The 22,548-nt window shown below is 35.3% G+C and overlaps 1 protein-coding gene across 1 annotated transcript; it reads left to right on the forward strand.

Annotated features, from left to right (window-relative positions):
- Positions 1-460: 460 nt before the first annotated feature.
- LOC110452378 lies at positions 461-20,126 on the forward strand. The gene is made up of 12 exons (XM_021500856.1): positions 461-668; positions 7,452-7,484; positions 8,351-8,456; positions 9,515-9,603; positions 10,437-10,527; positions 10,973-11,046; positions 11,445-11,736; positions 12,805-12,875; positions 14,306-14,390; positions 15,928-16,013; positions 16,656-16,746; positions 18,497-20,126. Exons 1-12 carry the CDS (start codon positions 602-604, stop codon positions 19,983-19,985), a joined length of 2,574 nt encoding a protein of 857 aa, XP_021356531.1. The 5' UTR covers positions 461-601; the 3' UTR covers positions 19,986-20,126.
- Positions 20,127-22,548: the final 2,422 nt, after the last annotated feature.

Below are 22,548 nucleotides of genomic sequence, written 5' to 3' on the forward strand. Positions count from 1 at the left end.
GATCAGGTCATGTCAAGCTGTTTAAGCTTACCTGAGCGTAACGTCTTATTTTCAAACTAAATATTTTGAAACGTATCCGCAAAAAAATATGAGTTTGTTTTGTGCATCACCTTTTTGGTCACGATTTTGAGCCACCTGACATTTTTTATTTATTTTTAGTTTTGATTATTATGAAATATTAGATGTTAAAGTTTTAGTAAATATGCAAATAAGATAATAATACAGGTAACACAGCGTCTCTTTTATCTTGTTAGTTAGCTGTTCATGTATGTATATTTACCTGTATACTTACCTGTTGTCCCAAGGTGACGGTTCACTGACGTAGACTCTGTTTGTGATAAATCACTTACCTCATACCTGTTGAGGAAGCGTTTTACCTATTGGCTCACCTTTGCTTACTTGTGCGGCTAGTGTAATTAATCACCTTGGTGTAATATTGTTACACGTACGTCATAGGCCGTGCACGTATATACCAGTCGCTCGTGCGGTTGTGATTAGACCGGGATAAAACACAAGAACATATATATAGGAATACGGGCTTACATGGAGACAGTCATATCTCAGATTTCATCAACAAAAGTAACGAAGAAAACTTATTAATATGTGGCACACTATGGACTCAAAATATGATATCGTATTTATGTGCTTTTTCCTTACATTATTGGCAGGTAAGTCTCTCTGTTATCCCTGCTAACCTTTCTACTTTACAATGACTGTATTTTTACATATGTATCCCCCCTAAAGACAAGCGCGGAACAGCAAACGTACAAAATCACACAGGAGGCGGAGCAACCCGTGATAAAACAGATATTACTTGTAGCAACGAAACTAGTTTCTATAAAGTATGTGTCTGTCGTATACATAACGCTTGTTTACTTCACTTAACACGTAAGTTCAAATAGAAATATATGATATGATTTTTTGTATGTAAATCCATGCACTATATTTTATCGATAATGCATTGCTGTGTTATTCGTCAATTGATGTCATGTACTAATATGTAAGCAACATATCTTTGTGACTTTCCCAAGAAAAAACATTGTCGTTATATGAAAAGTTACTTCTTGTCTTGGTTATCTCGAAATCGAAGTAAACTAATAATGACAATCGACATACGAAAATGATGAAGACATTCTCTTAACCGAAAAAAGAGAATACCAAAGGATATTTTGAGAATTATTCGTTTTTCCCAACCATTACGCAAGTGTATGTTGGGTAATAAATCCATTTATTGCATGATTTGATTATTTCATATCAAAATGAATGCCGCTGTGTTGACAATCTACACTTTTGTTTGATGATATAGGTAACCGATGCAACTCATTGCCGTCACCAAATCGCGATGTACACCATCATGAAATAGACAATTTTGATTTCATTAATTTGATAAAACGCTTGCTACATTTTATATAAGAATCTTCTTTTACATATAAAATTGATTCCGAAGGAATCTGCATTTTACATTACATATGATTTGCACGAAGGTTGAAGGACCGTCAGCCAGTGTGGTAATCAAACATTTTACATAATAATGTAAAATAACAGATTTGAAACGGAGATATTACGTAGCTTTTTATTACGCAATGTCGTGCATTTGCAATTTATGTCATGGTTAAATTATACTGAAAGGTAAGTAAAATATATAATTACATGAATCAATTACGGTTTAAATACGCTTTGAACTATACATTCAGTTTGCATTCAGAAAAAAATATGAATGCAATCGAGATGACAACAGTCGACATAAATGGCAAGTGTACACATGCAAATTAAACTGTTTTGTACTTAATGTGCTTTCTTCGTTAAATAATGCAATTACGCACTATAGCATGTGTGGCCTGTTTAATTTATTAACCTGCTCATATCTCATGCCTACTTACATCATCAGATGTCATTATTTTTGTCTGCTAGGAGTCAAACCCGGGACCTCTGGCTTATTAGTCTAACGCCTTACCGAATGAGCTAAAGAGAAATTCTCCCTAGCCGAGACGATAGGCAGCGGCTAGTATTTTACCATGGTGACATGATATATGTACTTTAAACCAATATCCTATAGATCAACATTACAATATTTGCTGTTTCCGTATCACTACGATATAATATATAGCCCTATGATTGCCAAAGACATTTGGCATCGTTACAATGAAAACAAAATATGCTAACTTAAATAGACAAATGGCATTCATTTTAAATTAGATTTAGCATAGTTGGTACATTTTTGTAAAGAATTCCTACGGAAAATATGATAATTTGATAACAAGAATGGAATGACAAAACATCCTGTTTGTTGATAATCCGTTATTTCTTTATAAACATCAATAGCATGCTGAATAGCAATTGTATACGTACATACATCATTGATACCCGGGGGTGACGCAGCTTTCGCTCTCTGCACCCTTGGAATATGGCATAGCAAAATTGAAGGCACGCCGCTGGTTATTTGATTTGTCTTGGGTAAAACAAAACTTGACCAATCGCTAGGCTGATACCTATCCTTTGAAGATTACAGAGGAGCGACAGCCGACTTCAAAGCCGGTCATTTTTACCGTTACGCGACCGCTAGATTATTTTGATTTATATCAAAGGATCGAACAAGTCTTCTTGTCTCATCAACAAAGGTGGCTAACACTGAGTCTTCTGTTATTTTCATGACATATCCCAGGGGTGCAGAGAGCGAAAGGTAGCGTAACCCCTGGAGTATCGAGGATGATGTACACATGGTAATTAAATACGTTTCTTGCGTTTACTTTTAAAACATGTTACTCAGTTGCACGTCGACTTAAGTCCTCTTTTTTCCATCAAAGAAGTTTCCTCAATGAAGTTTACAAAACACAGAAGAACAGTTGTAAGGTTTATTAATGCAATATTATTAAGAATCCTTCACTTTCACTGTTTGGTTATGACGTCATGTGATCCTATAGTGATGCTGGTACACAGTGCTGGACAGTCTCTGGCCACCCAGGATGTTATGCAGGTAAAGTTGTCGGGTGTTTCTGACACGCCCTAGTAGCCAGCGAGCTGGTTAGGTTTCTGATATTAGTAGTGCACGTCCCAGTGTTTCAAGCAAGAGTGATTTGTTAGTTCTACTGGTACCATATATATACCTTATGTGTACGTGACGACTGCACGTGCGTCTTGAACAATGGATATATTTAGGGACCCTAGCTCGTCACCAAAACGTCAAAAGTTTCCTTTTTTTTCCTGAACTCAGACTCCTTGGCGTCTGGTCAGGTCTGATGAAAATTTAATAATTTTTTATTTGAATACAGGTGTTGATAGATCACTTGATCAGGGGACTCTACCTAGTCACCAAACTGTCAAAACTTTCCATTGTTATTCCTAAACTCAGACTCCTTGGCATCTGACCTGGTTTAATGTCATTTGAATACAGGTGTTAATAGATCACTTGATCGAGAGTGGTACCAACCGTAATTTTCTAACTGAAAACAGCATAATCGGCGGTTCAATAAATACACGGCTTTTAAACAAAATGTATATATTTCTAACTTTTATATATCAATCCTAACTTCTATCTATCAATTCTAGCTTCTATATATCAATTCCATCTATATCAGTGAAGTATTCAGCCCCTTGTTCCGGTTCAAAGGTTATTTTCTTTCTTCGGTTTACGCGGCGGGAATATTCAGACGATTATTTTAATCTATATCTGGGCTTCCATATGGCTGCCCGCCTGTGAGTATAACCCCTATAGGATTACACTTACAAGATAGCTGTTCTCGATTTAGATTGGTCAATAAATCTGTGGCCTTGTTATAGCATGTGGATAAGAAAAAGATTCCCCCTTGATGTGTTTGATTTCATTAGACGACGGATGCTAAATATTAATCTTATAAGGCTACATAATGGCTATGTAAAATAACTATTTGATTTTAGTAAAGAATAACGAAAGTTATATCACACATTTTGCCGCGTATGCTAGCATAGCACGCTAACTCATATGTCAGATTGAAATAAATCAAATAATTTATAATCTTGGTTTTTTTCTGCATATATTGACAACGTTGCTATAATTATATTTTTTTAACAAACAACTGTGCCGTGTTATATTTTTATCTAACCGGAAGTTAGGGGAAGGTAACTGTTTATGGGGAAAACAGTGTTGAGTTAGGTTGGATGATTACTTACCTTTTTGCATTTTTTTTTTTTTTCAATATCACCTCGTTTCTTATCTTTTGTCTGTTATATTTTTATCTTCATTACTTTTTACAATATTTATAAAACTAGATATAAATGCATGTCAATAAGTCTTATGGAATGGAAACGCGAATGAGGGACCCCGATATTGGTTGGTAAACGGATATCTTGAAAGAATTCAGGTTTTCGGACATTTGGACTGGTTATGTTTCCCGTCTGTTCAGAGAAACTGATTGGTGAAACGCGAGTGCCCTTACCGCTGCGCGGCATGGCCATCTATTATTTTCTCCATTTTGCTGGTAACAGTACGTATTATTCAAACAACCACTTAAATGAATTGTATGTGTCCTAAACATCTGCCCACGGTATATGATAATTTAGACTTCGTTCTGACAACTTAATATATTTCGAACGAATAAACAGTATACTGTTTAGATTATAACATGACCCATATATTTCAATATTGAAATTAGTTTCAGGAATAGATATCACAATGAATAATGCATTGTTTTTTTATAATGTATACACTTTACAATAGATTCTCATTTATTCAGACTCCAACTGTATATTCTGTGTTTGTGTATAATGACGTTTGTGCACTAATTTCAACCATATTCAATATACTTCACGGTCCATTCTTCCTTTTATTCAACTTGACAGTTATTCACGAAAAACTAAAACTACATATACATATTTACTGTAAAAGTGGCAATTTTCGTGTGTGGAAATATATTCGCACGATGACCTATACAACCTTTTGCGGTGAGGAAATGTTCGCGTTGGAAATCATTCTATTACATGTATCTTCAATGTGTATGATATGTAAATGAATATTTGCGTTTGAATATTTTCACGCTTATTTACTCAACACGAAAAGCGCGAAAATGTCAATATCGCGAAAATGTTCTCTTTTTTCAGTATTGTATATTTGCTTGTAAGATGTTATTCTATATATGTTTTTTAAACTGACATATTTCCCAATATGAGAGATAACAAAAGAAATCAACGAAATTAGAAACCCACCAAAAAATAGTGATTTCACTGTATCCACCGTTTTAAGCGATTCATAGTGATGCATTTCCTTTTCCTGCTGCTTTCTTTTTTATGTTTGTGTGTTACGCTGTTCATTTGAGTGTGTAAATACAAATCGTTGGTACATGTATATAATGTGCCATACTGTTAATAATCAATAATGATTTGCAGGTCAAGTTATTATGATCACCAAAAAAGGACAGTCCGTGTACGATAAAAAAACACTTTTTGACAAGTTTACCAAGTATAAGTATTTTGTTTATGGCCTTGTACATTCTAAATAGGTGGTAGTTCCTCGTGGAAGCTCGTTTGTGATCGTGTTAGTTCGTGTAACTCCGTGAAAGTTCGTGTGGCTCCGTATTAGTCCGCGTAACTCCGTGAAAGTTCGTGTGCCGTGTAACTCGTTGATAATTTGTTGTCCACGCGGTTCAAAAATGAACTAAATTTCCCAGTTGTAATAGTTCAGTTTTCCCCATCATGGCGATCCAAAATATCCTTACTGATATTGTACATATTCCTACAGCGGATTTTGGCCCTTTGCGATTTCTTTTGGAAACTTAATTACATAAACATTAGATAATATTTAATAAATCAGAGTGCCGGCACGAAATATTAAATCAAGTTCGATATGGAAACAAGGACGAAATCATTAACTCCAATTTAAATAATTACAAACCAAAATCAAAACAAAAACGTTTTACCAGTATATTGTATATATTTGAAAATATAAATATAATGACGCAATGGTTTGCTTCTAACAGATAGCTTCAAATTTCACTTAATTATGGATGCAAATACATATTTCCATTAAACACGGCGGGATGTCTGCTTGAACTCCGTACGTCATATACCCAGGAATGTAATATATTATGATCTACGAAGTAAAAAAAAAAACAAAAAAAACATTTGACAATTTGTAATGATATGTGATGACAAAAGAGACAATCGATATGTGAAGAGCAAATAAGAAAAAATAATAAACCATTGTGGAAATAAAAACAATGATTCATTATTGACGCAACTCCATTCATTTTACTGTTTTCCTTGACGTATATGAAAAACATGTCCTGATTGGTCCGTTTATGCACAAGGTCTAGCATGAATAACCAATGACAGTTGAGTTAGCCTGGGGCTACAGGATGAACCAGCCATAAAAAGCGCATACACATGTGGCTACCTATCCCTGTAAAACCTAGGCCCATCGCTGATTAATGGCTTAATGTAAATTATACAGGTTTGCAAAGACATGTGTATCGTTGTTTTCACGCGCGGCAGATATAACCCATAAACAGTATTTCTACCTACTTTATATTTCATAAAAAGGTAACACAATTGTATATTAATAAAACATACCACAATGAATGTTGAAAAATGTTTAGTTGTTAGTTTTTACCAGTATGCACGAACACGAAATATATTTGCAAGGATTTTTATACATTTGCTAAAGGCATGTGATAGTTTCAATGAGGTGCGTTAGAAATATTGAATATCAATAAAAAAATAAAAATAAAATCTTCAATTTTTCTATATCCTTATTTCCTATTCAACTTATCTTGAACATTTATCAGTATAATATCACGTGGAATAAAACTCGAGTGCAGTACTCGAGAACAAACATACAATTGAACAGATTCAAGTTAATAAAGTGTTCTGAAAGCATTTGTTCAACTCTCAAATTAATCGTCCATATCGAGGAAAATCTTAATTATATTCACACGGGGTTTTTTTGGTTTGTTTTCTCCCTTACTTTTCTATGAAGTGTGAGTTGATTGAGCTACTCAGTACATATAGTTACTGTTTACCGGGAAATTTTCGCTGCATTTGAATTTTCGCCTTTTTTCACCCTCCGTAATGAGGGCGAATTTATCACTACAGCAAATAATTGTTAAATACATAGAATACATCATAATTAAATGGGAAGGCGAGTTTATCATTGAGCGAAAATTGATTTTACCGTCGAAGGGCGAAAATTTGACTGGGCGAATATAATGTTACCGTCGTAGGGCGAACATTTCACTGGGCAAAAATGTCCCGGTATACAGCTAGCATACTGTATGCATTCCGGATAACAAGTTGCCTAACTAAAAACCATTGGTTAGATGTTACGACTGTGGTTTTACAGTGTAATAGAAATTGGTCACTTCCGTTCATTGTTAACACAAAATTGGTTAATTAGTACATAAAAAAACATAAGCAATGCTGTCCTTAATATGTGGTAAATTTGTTGTTCAGATACTTAACAGAATTGTATTTTATCGTTACAGATTGTGTATTTTCTCAAGCAGTAAACAATACAGGTAAGTAAACGAAATAACTTAACAATAGCATAATAGATATTGTTTTCAAAGCCTGTAATATTTGTTAGTTAACCTACCACAAACTTATCTTAAGGTCTTAAAAGAAGGAAAGAAAAAAACTACTTTCGGAGAGTTTTTTATAACACAACAAAAGTCTCTGGAAAGGACTATTCCGTCTTTTCGTATTGCAGAGTTATCTGCTCTTGATAGCAGATATTGATTGTTACGTCATTTGTTTGTGAGAGTAACGTCATCATTGTTTGAAAAAACGACGTAATTTTCTCACACAAACTAATGACGTAACAATCAATACATACTCACAAGAGCAGATAACTCTGCGATACGAAGAGACGGAACATATAGTTTGGCCCTTTTGTTGGCCCCCAAATCCATCGAAATTAATTTTTTTCAAAAGAACTTTCAAACGACTGTTTCTTTAATTTTGAATACTTCCCCGGTACCATTATGTAAACATTTATTTATGTTTTCAATTATGCCTACCATGGTAACTAGTTAATATCTGTATAACTTAACGAAATTCGAATATTCGGTCAATTTTGACAGGTTTTCGCATAGTTTTGCTCTTAGCTACCAAAGGGCCACTTTTGAACAAACTTCATATTTCTTCTAAAGATGTATTACAGGTGCCTACACATTATCCTTAGATATTAAATATGTTCAAGCAAATATATTCATTTTTTTCTTATTTATGCAAATTTGAACTTGTTACCAAGGAAACAATAATTAGAAATACAAATGAATATTTTCATGATAGTATTTACTGTGATGTTTAAAAAGTTAAGTATTCTTACCGATTTGAGAAGTTTTCAGCTACAATACATATATTTGTTTGCAACTATTTCCAGGATGTGTAACAAATAGCTGGCACCAGAAATGGAAATCGTGCTATACAAAACACTGTGGGACAGATCCAGGAATATGCATATCGAGCAGAGGAACGCCTGTATGCAGGTAATGTCACAGACAGCTACCACATGTGTGGGGAACAGGAGGCACATTCCTTACCGAGCCCCTCGTCTCTCTTCTGATATTGTGTATGGTTCTGTGATGAAATTCATCTCCTATTTAAAAATCTCCCTAGTTAATATTTGTGTATTTTGTTTTGAATTGTTTTGCTGTAGAATTGATCAAATCGTATATTTTCATTTTTCTTTAAGGAAATTTAGTGAAATGTGAAATACAGATATGGTTGATGTGTTTCTGTTAAAGTATTCCGTCTTAGCGTATTGCAGAGTTATCTTCTCTTGGGAGCAGGGATTGATTGTTACGTCACTTGTTTGTGAGAGTAACGTAATCAATTTTTAAGAAAACGACGTTATTTTCTCACACAAACCAATGACGTAACAATCAATACCTGCTCCAAAGAGAAGATAACTCTGCAATACGCAAAGACGGAATAGAGATATTGCGGTCACAGAAATATCTTTCATTTCAGTTATGATTACCAAAACTTTAATATGCATAGTTGCCTCCTCGTTCCGGTTGTCTTTTGGCTCTATAAGAAGGTTTTTAAGATAGGGAGGTCACCCGTGTCTCCATCGTCGATATATGGGTCACGTGGAGGTAGGGAAGGCGTTTTTTGTAATTCTTTGCTTTTGGGCTACACAAATGGGTGTAGGTATTGAGTATGTATGCTAAGGTTATGGCAATTATTACATCATGGACATTGCTTTTACATATAAAAAAAAACTTCAAAATTATAAAGTGTTTTATTAATAGATTTTTTATGTCTTTGAGTGCAAGAATAGATAAAAATGTGGCAATATAATGTTTATATTAAAACGTCAAACTATACAGAACATTATGTATTTAGTTGTTTTTATTATAATTGTCTCCCTTAAAAACATCCTGAATTTATAATTTGACAATAATTCATCATTTTAACGCATTTCTTTGTTAAATACTTTGCATGTTTTAAATCCTGGACTTTTTAAGGACATTGGTGTCGCGTTGAGGTAGCATACACTCTGAAGAAAATATGTGATTATGTTTTATATGTTGTGTTACAGGAGAGTTAAAGACAACTGTGGTATGTGTGTAAAAAGGTGGTTTGTCGACAATCAAGTGATCGAGTGCGAGCGAACGACGGCATCTAGAGGTACGTCACCTTACATACATCCTTGATACTCCGGGGGTTTCGTTCCCCTGAAATTTGTCATAGCAAGATTGAAGGCACGCGGCTAGCTATTTGATTGGTATCAGGTAAAAAGAAACCCTGACCAATCGCTAAGGGTTTTGCCTTCCCTTTGAAGATGACAGAGGAGCGACACCCGACTTGAGAGCTAGTCAATTTTACTATTAAGCGACCGACAAATTCTTCTGATTTACACTTTGATTTAAACTAGTCTTCTCGTCTCGTCCCGATGGTGGTGAGCACTGAGCCTTCGATTTTGATATGACATAGTTCCGGGGTGCAGAGACAACCCCTGGAGTATCGAGGATGCCCTGCATATTACACTCAATACATGTGATAGTGTCCATGGCACCCCATACGTGGCACCGTCACCTGAACTGTTGCCCTTGTTACACAATGTATTTCACCATTTGGCCTTGTAAATCATTTCGACTCCCTCAAGAGCACCTACTAGTACAATTTATGCTATCACGACCCAAACAATATTAAATGACACTCGTTTATTATTGCAGTTTAGGTAATGACGTCGCACTGATTGCAAATTTCTTTCTGAAAAAAAACAATAACATAAAAACATTTAAAACATCGGTGAGAGATTGGTTTAGGAAATAACTAACAGTTTTTAATTAAGGTAATTTTTCTCATTTTCTGTTCAAAAGGTGTTTAGTGAATTGAACATAACATTGATATAAGCAGCTATTTGTAAAAAACGTTTCCAAGTCCCACCTTGAATTTTAATTCATACCAAACAACGTCACACCTCAATAAAACACATGCGTTTATTTTGGTATCTGCAGAATGTCCGCCAAACATCATACTGAGGAATTGTCCAACAAATCTGTGTAACAACGTGTGTTCAGACCGCCGTTTTAATGGGGCACCTTGTCGGTAAGTTTGGTTGATTAACCTATACGCTTGACCTACCGGTATACTTTTTAGTTCGTATTCATTGACCAATCAACAAACCATACGGCAATACGTCGTGGATGTTATGCTATGTTCACATATGGTGTATTAACAGCACGCTGATGTATTAGCAGCATCACAATATCGTTATTGCTCATAAGAATGTATCGCATCTGGAAATAAACACAACATTTTCTGTATGATATTGGTTTCCAGATACATTCAAGCCTCTGGAGATTGTTTTTTTTTTTTAAAAAACTGTTTTGCCCAAAATATTCCGGTTACATTTTTAGTTGAAGCTATGTAAGGGCTCATCGTTCATAAGATGGTGATTTTGAGCTCTAAACACTGGTATTAGGATAGTGTTTCCTGCATACCATGGATCCATGATATATTTTTCATTAGTTGACATTGCTTTTCTTTTCAGTGTTAACAGATGTGGAGCCTGCACTCCAGAATATTCAGTTTCTGGGTTGTGGATGATGTGCCCCTCCCAACCATGTAAGTTATTTAACGAAATAAAATCTACATAAAAGTCAACGTTTAAATCGAAATTTTTATTTGAAGCATTGAAATGGCAAACCATGGAATGATAAGCTATTATTTATTAAACATTAATATAAATGAGTTATTCAAAGAATGCATTTGTAAAAAAAAAGCATAGCATAGAAGAGCAGTCTTCTATTTTTATAATCATCACCAGCAAAATTAGCTCAGAAACCACAAAAAGGCGGCGTCGTGATATAAAATGTTTTTTTCTGCCCTCGGGTCCAGAATTTGGTATCGGTGCTGACTGAAAGAATTTCACCCTCGGGCAGAATATCAATATTCCGTATACTTACATACAATATACTATATTAGTAACACATGCTTTATATATATATTTATATATGTTTCAGTCTCCCCCGTTTCGGCAAATAATGACTTGACAGGATTAAGTTTTTTCCACCCAGAAGCCGCAGGAGCCGGTATGGCCGGAAATGCATTACCAGCGCAATCCATTTCAACGGCTAACAGCAATTTCGGCCTTCCACAAATTGCGCGAGCAGTTTCATCGTCTAATTCATTTCGCTCCGCTGGACCGGGGGACGTTCCTGAACCATCTAGGTGTGCAAAGGGTATCACGGAAAGGATTTGTCAAGATCTGTGTGCTAACGCACAATGTGAAAATTATCCTAACGCAGTCTGCAGGTAATATCTCTACCTGCATTGTATTTAATGTGAGAATATGTTATTATATTGGTTTTTCATACAAATGGAAATCGGCAACAGGTAAAGCATATAAAAGCCCTGGGCCCACTTGTATAAAACATCTCAACTCTTGAGATTTCCTCAAGTCTAAGATTTCCCATAGACAATACATTGCTTGAGTTTGTCCTTAACTTTGAGATGTTTTATACAAGTGGGTCCTGGTCCTTAAAACTGTAACGGAATAAAAACAAAACAAAAAAATATAACAGTGCATATAAAGTAAAAATAGACAGCCGTGTTTAAAAATACAGAATTATTAATTTGAAATCATATTAGATGTAATTGTTGTAAAAAATTTATCAGAAATATGATACGGTTGCGACATATAACGGCCAGTCCGTCAGACTGGAAATGGAAACCAATACATGCAAATTGTCAATTAACTCGCACCATTCTGACCTTGAACACCAGGACAAGCCGACCAGTACCCGCAACAAAATATACATTTATCAATCAATAAGAAAACTCCAATTTCAACGTCAAGTTTAGAAATAAAAAATCATGAGTCTCTAAAATATATATATTCTAATTAACCTCAAATCTTTGACAGCTATATAGAAGAAAAACATTCAATAGAATATCATCATTAAGCATATATATAGAGTTAATATAAAGATGACAAGGGAGGGAGAATTAATCAGAACTAACCACACATACCTACCTATGGAGTTCGGACAAGGACAAACATCTTGTCTATTGAAGCATATCGTGCCTTTTTCATTTCCATACATCATTCTCTTAATTTCTTTCCGCTTGTTTCAATTGCATTCCTTTCTTGAGAAAAACAAAACAAAACTCATACAAATACACACGTGAAACGTTTTCAACATGACGAAAATGTTATACTGAAACACATGCTTGCACTGTAGATAAAGACGTATTGAAATCGACTTTAATTCCATATGATATATAATAATATTTAGTATATGATATGAATTGAATGGAAATGCTGTTTGAAGTTTTGATCGTTGATAACATCAATGTATTATGGCATACTCTTTAATTCAGAATCAACTCATGCGGTACTTGTAGAGCTGAATTCTACATTGGTGACGAGAGAGTAAACTGTCGAGGACAAAGTATGTATTATTTGGGGGAAGGGACACGTACTGTTCAATTGTGTCTGTCGTATATTGGTGGTAAAATATGTAGGGGGATATCTATAATAATAATAATAATTGGAGGTTCTTATATACCGTTTTATCACAACCTAGTTCGTAGGTCGTCTCAAAGCGGTTCACAAATTATTATCCGTGGTTATAGGGTCTTTGCAACTAGCCAGTACATTTCTCAACTCCCTTGGGAACATACAGCCGGAGCTGCCATTTCGGCGCTAACAGCTAGCAGCTAGCATTCAACAATTCTAGCACTGCCCAACCACGTACTCATTTACAGCTGAGTAGACTGGAACACGCGGAGTAAAATATCTTGCTCAAAGATACAACACGTCACCGTGCCGTGACTCGAACCCGCAACCATTCGGTCACAAGCCCGGCGTCCTACCACTGGACTACCGTGCCTCCTATATAAGTCCCTGACCACAGCAGAAACCTTGCTGACCACAGTTATCTGGTTTAGGTTGTGGTACTGTTCGCACTACAACAACTCTACTCATTATACACCTTCTCCCTTTGTCCTGCAAAGCATAGACATTTTGGCAAATACCACTCTAATACTGCAGGCAGTCAGGGGGGACGGGTAACACATTAATGCATTCTGTCCCTTAGTGGGGGAGGGATAACATGTTTACTCATTCTGACCCTTAGTGGGGGAGGGGTAACATGTTTACCAATTCTGACCCTTAGTAGGGGAGGGGTAACATGTTTACCAATTCTGACCCTTAGTAGGGGAGGGGTAACATGTTTACCCATTCTGCCCCTTAGTGGGGGGACGGGTAACATGTTTACCCATTCTGCCCCTTAGTGGGGTAGGGGTAACATGTTTACCCATTCTGACCCTTAGTGGGGGAGGGGTAACATGTTTACCCATTCTGACCCTTAGTGGGGGAGGGGTAACATGTTTACCCATTCTGACACTTAGTGGGGGAGGGGTAACATGTTTACCCATTCTGACCCTTAGTGGGGGGACGGGAACATGTTTACCCATTCTGACACTTAGTGGGGGGACGGGTAACATGTTTACCCATTCTGACACTTAGTGGGGAGACAGGTAACATGTTTACCCATTCTGACACTAAGTGAGGAGACGGGTAACATGTTTACCCATTCTGACCCTTAGTGGGGGGAGGGGTAACATGTTTACCCATTCTGACACTTAGTGGGGAGACAGGTAACATGTTTACCCATTCCGTCTCTTAGTGGATTTTAAATGGAGTCGTAAAGATGACAGTTGTCAGTGGTTTAGAGGGAAGACATGTTTTCTAAGGTAGCAAAATAATTTCTCAATTACTGTTTGTGTTCAAAGCAAACAGCATGTATTATGGTTATATTATCTTAAGTCGGAAGGTGTAAAAATAAGCATATATAATCCGTTCTCTTTTGTGCTTCAGAATGCCCTGCAGGTGTGACCTATTTCCACACGTGTGATTCGTGCGCATACAACTATTGTCACAACTACCCAACGGCAACGTGCAGGTAAACACATATATAAATTATTTACTTACAATTATTAAAAATACTGGTGCAGCTGTTGGGTTATATATTTATATATTTATGAATTTTAATTGTTCTCAATAGATCTCACTATAAAAATATCCAAATAATTTACTTGCATGATGTAGACATATACATTAGAAACTAATTTTCAACATTCTTTTTTTAAGGTTATGAAATATTGCATACGGAATGTTTTAATATTTTCATTGTTAAATTATACAATATAATTACCTCTAATTGAGGGCGTGATTCCCATTTTTATTGTGTTCAAATCGAAGTGCACACCGATAGCCGTTATTTGGGATATGTTTTTTCATATACATTAGACCAAGTAATCCAATTTCTTCAATGTAGAATACTCTGTAGCACAATGTTTCCATTTAAAGATCACTGTCCCGCTGCCCTGCCGTTTTGCCTATATACATTTACTTTTCTTTTACTTCCGTTTGGACATGAATGTAACACATTTTGATTAGTAAATCTTCATTGACCAGAAAGCTCGATCGAGTACAGCAATAGCAAAATTAACAATCTGAAGTCCAGGGCCCGTATTCATGAAACCGTTCTCACGTTCAAGCATGAATTCTGTACTCAAACCAGCTTTCATGAAACTCACTTAAATCATGTCAAACGATCAAAAAGTCAAATGGAAATATTGAAGGTATTTGAATTTAAGTCTCTCCAATTTGTTTTCAAAATCATTGACAAAATAAGATTTTTTTATTAATTTATAACCGGAACAAGAAATTAGACTTGAGCACAAAATTAATGCTTGAGCGTGAGAACGGTTTCATGAATACGGGCCCAGGGTTCGAACTCTAGTCTAGCCAAGATAATTTTTCATACTCTTGTGGAATATATTTTGTTTATTTAATCTGGAATATTTTTCATAAAAATCCTTCAGTGTATGGTTTCATTTTTTTTAAAAGATTTAGCGAAGCTTTAGCCATGTCGAAAAAAAAAGTGTGAATACTAAATTACAGATATTGGCAGTAGTACGGTAATTGACTTATGAAAATAAACACTTTACATATAATATCAAAACACATGGACATGATTTACGTAATGAAACATATATAACAATATCCAATGTGTTTCATGTTAAGGATCTCCTCAACTGCACTGTATTTTTGTTTTTGATTATGGGTTTTTTCGTATATAAAGTACCCTTCAATTAATTTCGTTTTGCATATACAACATTTTGGCAAAATCACTCCAGTTGACGATATAGAACAGTATGTCAGGGAGATAGAATAACAGTTTAAAGTCCGGAGTTTAAATCCCGGTGTAATCCCTCTAGTATTGCTACGCTTACAAAGCTGTAATTGATGACTATATTTTATTTCATTTCATCTTTATTATTATTCATAAAAGTCAGAAATAATTTAACAAAGCTATAGAGTCGGTAAAACTGTTTTCAATACGTATATACAGATTGTATCAATGCTACGAACATATGTATTCTGAAATCATTATGTCGCATAAATATTAAATTTTGTACATTTTTTTACAACAGAATGGATGCTTGTGGTAAATGCAAGGCTACCTTTTGGCTGAACGGCAATAAAGAAGTGAAATGTGTGGAGCAGAACATTCTCGATCGTAAGTACATATGTGGACACGTACACCTAATGTGCACTGTGTGTTTTCATGTGTGCATAATGCGCTTACCCTTCCGGAACACCTGGCCCTATTCTAGCTGGTACTATATTTTGGTTTCTGCTTCGACCTACTTGACATTTTCGGGATGTGGAAATATTTTTTTTTGGGGGGGGGGGGGGGGGGGGATTCGCATTGAAGAAATGAGCAAGGAAAGATCCCATGCAAAATTATAATTGCTAAATATATAGATTACAAATACAGGGAATACATACTTTTTGATAACCGTTCCCAACGGGAAAAAATCCCAATTACAATCGGTTTAAAATCCACAGCGTTAACATGTTCTAACTCGAAACAATCCGTTTTTACAGTAAACTGTTTCATTTGATAATTTATGAAACATGGGTTGGGGTTTGAGTTAGATGCATAATATTGGCATTTTGACCAACACAAAAATATTGTTTTATATATATAATTATATACTTGATTACATGTGTTACATCAAGCGCGGTAGCGATAGAATGGTTCAATATTTGTGTAGATATCTTCACGTGTTAAATAGTTTTGTAATCAACCAACATATCCCCCAGCCCTATTTGTCATTATATTCAGTAATAACATTATGCTTGCATTATTTTACAGCATGCCCCGATAACTTAACAAAGCGTTGGACATGTTTAAAACCTGCCTGCCACTTCGATACCTGTCCGATGAACTCCAGCGTTTCTTGCATGTATGTATATCAAAGAGATACACACGAATTTCGTTATACTGGCATAAATTATTTGTACAACATTATTGTTGGCGTTCTAAAGATGAGGTTAATATATCATCAACTTGACATAAACAAAGATCNAATTTAATGTATTACCTTTGTATCAACTATTTTCATCAGACACTATTTTAAGAGAAACGAAAGAAGACCAACTAATAAAAATATTAAAACCGAGTCTCAACAGGCCACAATAAAATTTTACGCCAAATTGTCCACCAATCTTGTGTACTTCGTGACGTCACGTTACTATTGTAGTGTGATGACATGTAATTGTGACGTCACGACGTTGTTCTCTTTTGAATAAACCTGAAGAGCCCTGTGAAGGGTGAAAGCAGCTAGTTTTTTAGTCGGTCGTTAATTTTATTTTTTCTATATTTACTTCCTTCACATGGACATTTAATCACTTTTTATTATATATATATATATATACATAGCGACCTATATGATTTAGATGTTTGAACACACTAACTGTCATACGCATCATAGTTATCCTTGATACTTATATGTTCTGCGTTATGATGCATCGTGTTATATCACCAAAATGACACACTATAATGAAGTGTTAGAAAATAACAGAAACTTGATGTATATCGGCGATATAAAGGGGCGAATGGAAAAAAAAATGGAATTATAAAGGATTTTTTATCTCAAAATTTATCTTTTTCAAATTCTTTTTTTGCGTTATAATGCATCGTGTTATATCATCGCAAGGACACACTATAATGAATTGTTAGAAAATAACAGAAATTCGATCTTGAGGTATATTGGCGATGTAAATGGACATATGGGAAAAATGGCATTATATATATTTCTATTTTTTTTGCAAAAATATCTTTTTCCACTTTTTTTTACGTTATATAATAAAACGGATATTCTGTAATGAATTGTAAAAAGAAATACAGAAACTAGACCCTGATATAGATATTTGCGATAAATGAAGTGGTGAATGGGTGGACAATGCATTATAAACGATTTTTTTGGTGCAAAATAATATTTTTTTCAATTGGCTGAGTTGTTTTAAAAATGACACTTTCATTTATATGAAATTGAAATATCTTTTGCGTCGCATGTCTGCAAAACTCCTAAATCTAATAGGGTGAACATTTCTTGAATCTGACAAGTATTCCATGACTTATGGAATGGGTTATGTGTCATCTCCATTTGAATACCCCTATTTGACCAATATAAAGGCGCATTCCTGATAAGGTCGCCTGCACCTTTTTCTGGAAAAAAAATCCAGCAGGGTACTTGGTCGCGACTAATTGGTTTGAATATTTCTGAAGTATTCCAGAACTATTTTGTAAACATGCATGGAACATTAAACTGACAATTGCATGATACTAAATGGATTATTGTTAAGAGGAATCATTTGAATGACATTATTATGTGCCACGAATATTATTTGTACTGGCGATAAAGATAATTCATACAATAGGAATGAAACAGATTAAGCCTCTTATCTGCATGAATGTAACAAAATGTAGGATAATGTCACTGGACCGAATGGAGTTTCAGTAGAGTATAATATTGACTTCCGCCTCTGCTAGCTAAATTGTGTTGCATGCTATAAGTAAATTGTTTCATATAGAGCGATTGCGTTACTGTACACGAAAATCTATATAAATAAAAGTGATAGTCGCAACTGCTTATTTTTACACTATGATTATTTTCGGAATGCATACTAATATTTATTATTTTTGCTTTGCAGAACCAACAACTGTGGAGGTTGTATGCCAAGATACATACATAAAATCACCAAAGAGGTAGCGCAATGTCGTGGGTACTGGACACAGTTTGAAGGAAAGGGTATGGACAAAGGTCACGTTGCTACAGAAGATGAGATAAGAAGGGTAAGAGCTGACAGAGACAGACAGCTTCGGCAATCACAGGTAGCTTTAGAAAACACAAATTCAAGAATTATAGAACAGGTAAATCAAGTCAGAGGGTCACCTGATTCACCATCCACACCTGAAAGACCTTTCCAAATCCGACCGGTTGGGGGAGGACAAAACAGAAATCAGCAGGGAGGTTTTGTTAATACGATGGTTGAGCAGAGCAGAAGACAATCAGATCCGAACGCTAACATTGATTTGTCCCCGCGTCAAGGATCTGGCAGCCCCATTACTGACCAAGATAGAGGTTTTTTCATGGATCTCCTTAGCCAGATTGATACTCCCTTAGGAGTACCAAGTCAATCCTCAGTGCAATCAACCGGGTTCGGGGATTTTGGCCGCCGGATGCCTTCCTCCGGATCCCCTAAACCATCGGATCGTCAATTTTCTAGACGCTTGCCTGCTCAAAACAATCCAACTGCAGAACAACAATCTAATAATGGATTGCCCGCTAATAATGACCCCAGATCAGATGTTTTGAGGGGCTCTGAACGCCGAAGACCTTCCTCGTCAGGATCGTCAAGACCGTCTTTACGGCATGCAGACACATCTGTGCCACTTCCAAACAGCCCGACCCAGAACGCACAGAGAAGTGTTCCAGTAGTTGCCGATCGTCTCATAGATCCGGTAGTTGTAAGAACAGAACAGGTGCCAGCCAACAACGTTGGATTGGAAAATTCATTTCCGGTCGTGCAGCAAAGAGTTTCAAACCCGGGAATTCCATTACAACATCAGCAAAATGTTTCTCGGAAAAATCGTCAGGAAAACACACAAGCTGTAGCTGAGATAGACAAAATAATACACAATTTGGATTCAGCATTGCGAAAGGCACATCCTCCTCGTGATCGTTCAACGCCGACAGCCAGCCGGCCATTGAGTTCTCAAAAACAGCGGAAGGTTAATAGCCCTCTAATGGGTGACTCGTTAAGGGCAAAACCAGTCATAACTTCTGCCAAAAAAAGACCTTCTGAGAAACTCTCCGCAGGGAAAAAAAATGCCAAGCTACCTCTTTCTTCGCGCACAACAGACAAACCGTCATTACATAAAACGAAATCAATAATGGCAAACAAACCAATCCAAAGAACACCTAGAAGAAATCCGGACAGGAAAGTAAAAAACGCTCAGCGTAAGGAAGCTTCTGCTGCTGCAGCGAAGAAAGCACCGAGCAAACCTGAGCAAAAAACAGCTTCTCTCGGGTCTTTAATGTTTCCCGCAGAATTTCTTTCCTTTTTCCAATCTCTTGGCGGAGGAAACGCATTTGCAATTCCAAATAAGAGGTCGGAAACACCAACCAGAAAAATTTAAAATTAGTTGCATTTTATCAACACAACATATTCTACAAACATAATCGTCAGCATCAATGCCTGGATTAATGTCACCAGTACTTGTGATCATTCTTCAATGTAAGAATAAGACTTTACATCCTTCTATACTGTGATATTACCCAAAATCACAACAAACGGTATAGATACTGAAAAATGTATTGACTATTCTTTCGTGTATACTCATTTTCACGATTGCGCTCTAAAGCGAAAAAATGGTTCGAATTTGGTGATTTGTATTTTCGTTCGTAGAGTTGCTTGTCCATTTACTACGATTAAGAGCTAGATACAAGTGAAGATATTCACCAATTAGGAGGAATAAGCTTCGATTCGCCAATTGAATTTGATCTGTTGCTGATATAGGTAGGGGCTTTCCCACTTGGCTATCTGTCATAATTTTTATTATGTCAATATTTGTTTCTGCAGCATTCACGAATTTTTTTCATTATCTTAAAAAGCCTAAACCTGTAGTTGTGTTCTCTGTGAAATCAATTAATGTATTCTTATACTACTAGGTTGCTTGTTTTGAAGAAACGAATCTTTGACGTATCTGTGTGTGTGTCGTCATTTTAAAGATATTGACGGAACGACATCAAACTTGCAGCCATTTGAGATAATAAAATCGATGTGTTTAATTCGTATTTTGATATTATGACCGTACATTACAAACACAGGTGCTAAGGGAGAAGTCCTAAAGAGCTTGACATAGTCAAGGTTTATCAAAGACCGATTATTTTCTACCAGTTGTTATAAGATGGTGAAAACTTCCCTTATGCCATTACAATTTGAAATCCTTTGCAGTGCTATGTAGTTCGTTTGTATTACTGTATACCAGAAATTTTAGGCAAAAAGGTATTCGCAGGTTTTGCTCTCCGCAATAAAGGTGAATTCATCATGTCAGCGAATATTTGCACACAACATTCCATGCATAGTAATAACATTTGAAGGGCGAAATTAACACTGAGCGAACATGCAATTTACTGGTGAACGGCTTATATTTTACTAGGCGAAAGTTTTCTCGTATAAAGTATATGTGAACAGTTTCGTTCAGAATGTATTGCATTAAGCAAATGTTTGCATAGATAGTTTACCTGTCATATTGGTTTGTTAACGTTCGAAAAGATAAATTGACATAATTTTCAAATGAACATATTTTGTTCAAAATGTCTATATAGAAAAGAAATGAACAAACTGTGTCTCCCTTTTGTTGTTTCATTGGCACTGTACCAATATCCATGACGTATACAATATCGTTATTCTTATTTTTTTGTAAATAGATGTACAATAACATTTTTGTTTTGATTATTTTTCCTCATTAACATCAAACCTACATTTTACATCTTGCAGGATTTACAATCTGTATTTTCCTCAAACGATAATCGATTGTCCAGGTAACATTTTTGATGAAAAGTTTATATATTAATAACTAATACTTAAGTTTAAGAAATGTTATAGGGCGTTTGAGGAATATGCAAGCGCGTGGGGTAATACCGTTGGAGAAAAATAGTAGCACGAAGGCAATGATACATTTTGACGCATTGTCTTTGATACAATCCATTTTGATAAATCAAATTATTTAAAAAAATAATATGTTCTTACGGTTGACCGGTCTTCCACGCATTCCACACAGTAATCACGAAATCGTTATTAAATTATTTTTTCCCCGTTTGTGTATGTTAATTGTATTATTTCAAAACAGATAAACATACGGGATTGACACATTAATGTCTCTTACACATTTCCATTTTTATCCATTTTAAAGCATTTCAAAACAGATGTATGTATAGAAATGCTCAAACGTGAAACCGATTAAATAATAATGTTAACTTGAGATGATAATCATTTGAAGTCGTACTTTTTTAATAGGAAAAGTTAGCCATTGCATTCTTACATTTTTCTGTTTATGATTTTATTTTAAGGAAATTACATATTTAAAGTGTCTAGATGTTTCAGCGTGATTACCTGTTGTTTTGTTCTTTTTTCGCTAAAGAAATAGTTCATTTACAAAAATTGTCTCATGACAGGGAGTTCCCCAACACTAAATTTCCAAGTTTAGTGTCAATTTCGGAAGTGTCCATTTTTAGTTAATAAGGAGATATTTTGTATCGAAGGATGTTTGGGGTTTTTTTGGAATGAACTTGCTGTTGATGTGTTAACGTTATATCTATAATTAGCTGGGTATTCGTGCAATGTTTTTGTTTCTTACAGATTAAATATTAAAATACGGTTCTAATTTACATGTTGAAGGGAATCATTGTATAAATGCATCCAATTTCTTCAACTTAGAAGTGAATATCCGCTTCTTTTTTTTTATTATTCGCTTCCTGTCAATTTCGCAAACAATATATATAAAGTGTCGTACAAAGTATTCATCATTTTTTTAAATTATTTAATTATGCCTGGTATATGACAATGAAATATTAATACCGTTAAATGTCTGCCCAGTTTGTCAAAATCCAGCACATTTTGAAACCAGGTGTAATCAGTGCCATAAGCCGTAAGTCATATAGATAATTAAAACAAAGAACATTCACAAACAAAAACAA

The sequence above is a fragment of the Mizuhopecten yessoensis genome, unplaced genomic scaffold (genome assembly GCF_002113885.1).
Source record: "Mizuhopecten yessoensis strain PY_sf001 unplaced genomic scaffold, ASM211388v2 scaffold6647, whole genome shotgun sequence".
Taxonomy (NCBI): domain Eukaryota; kingdom Metazoa; phylum Mollusca; class Bivalvia; order Pectinida; family Pectinidae; genus Mizuhopecten; species Mizuhopecten yessoensis.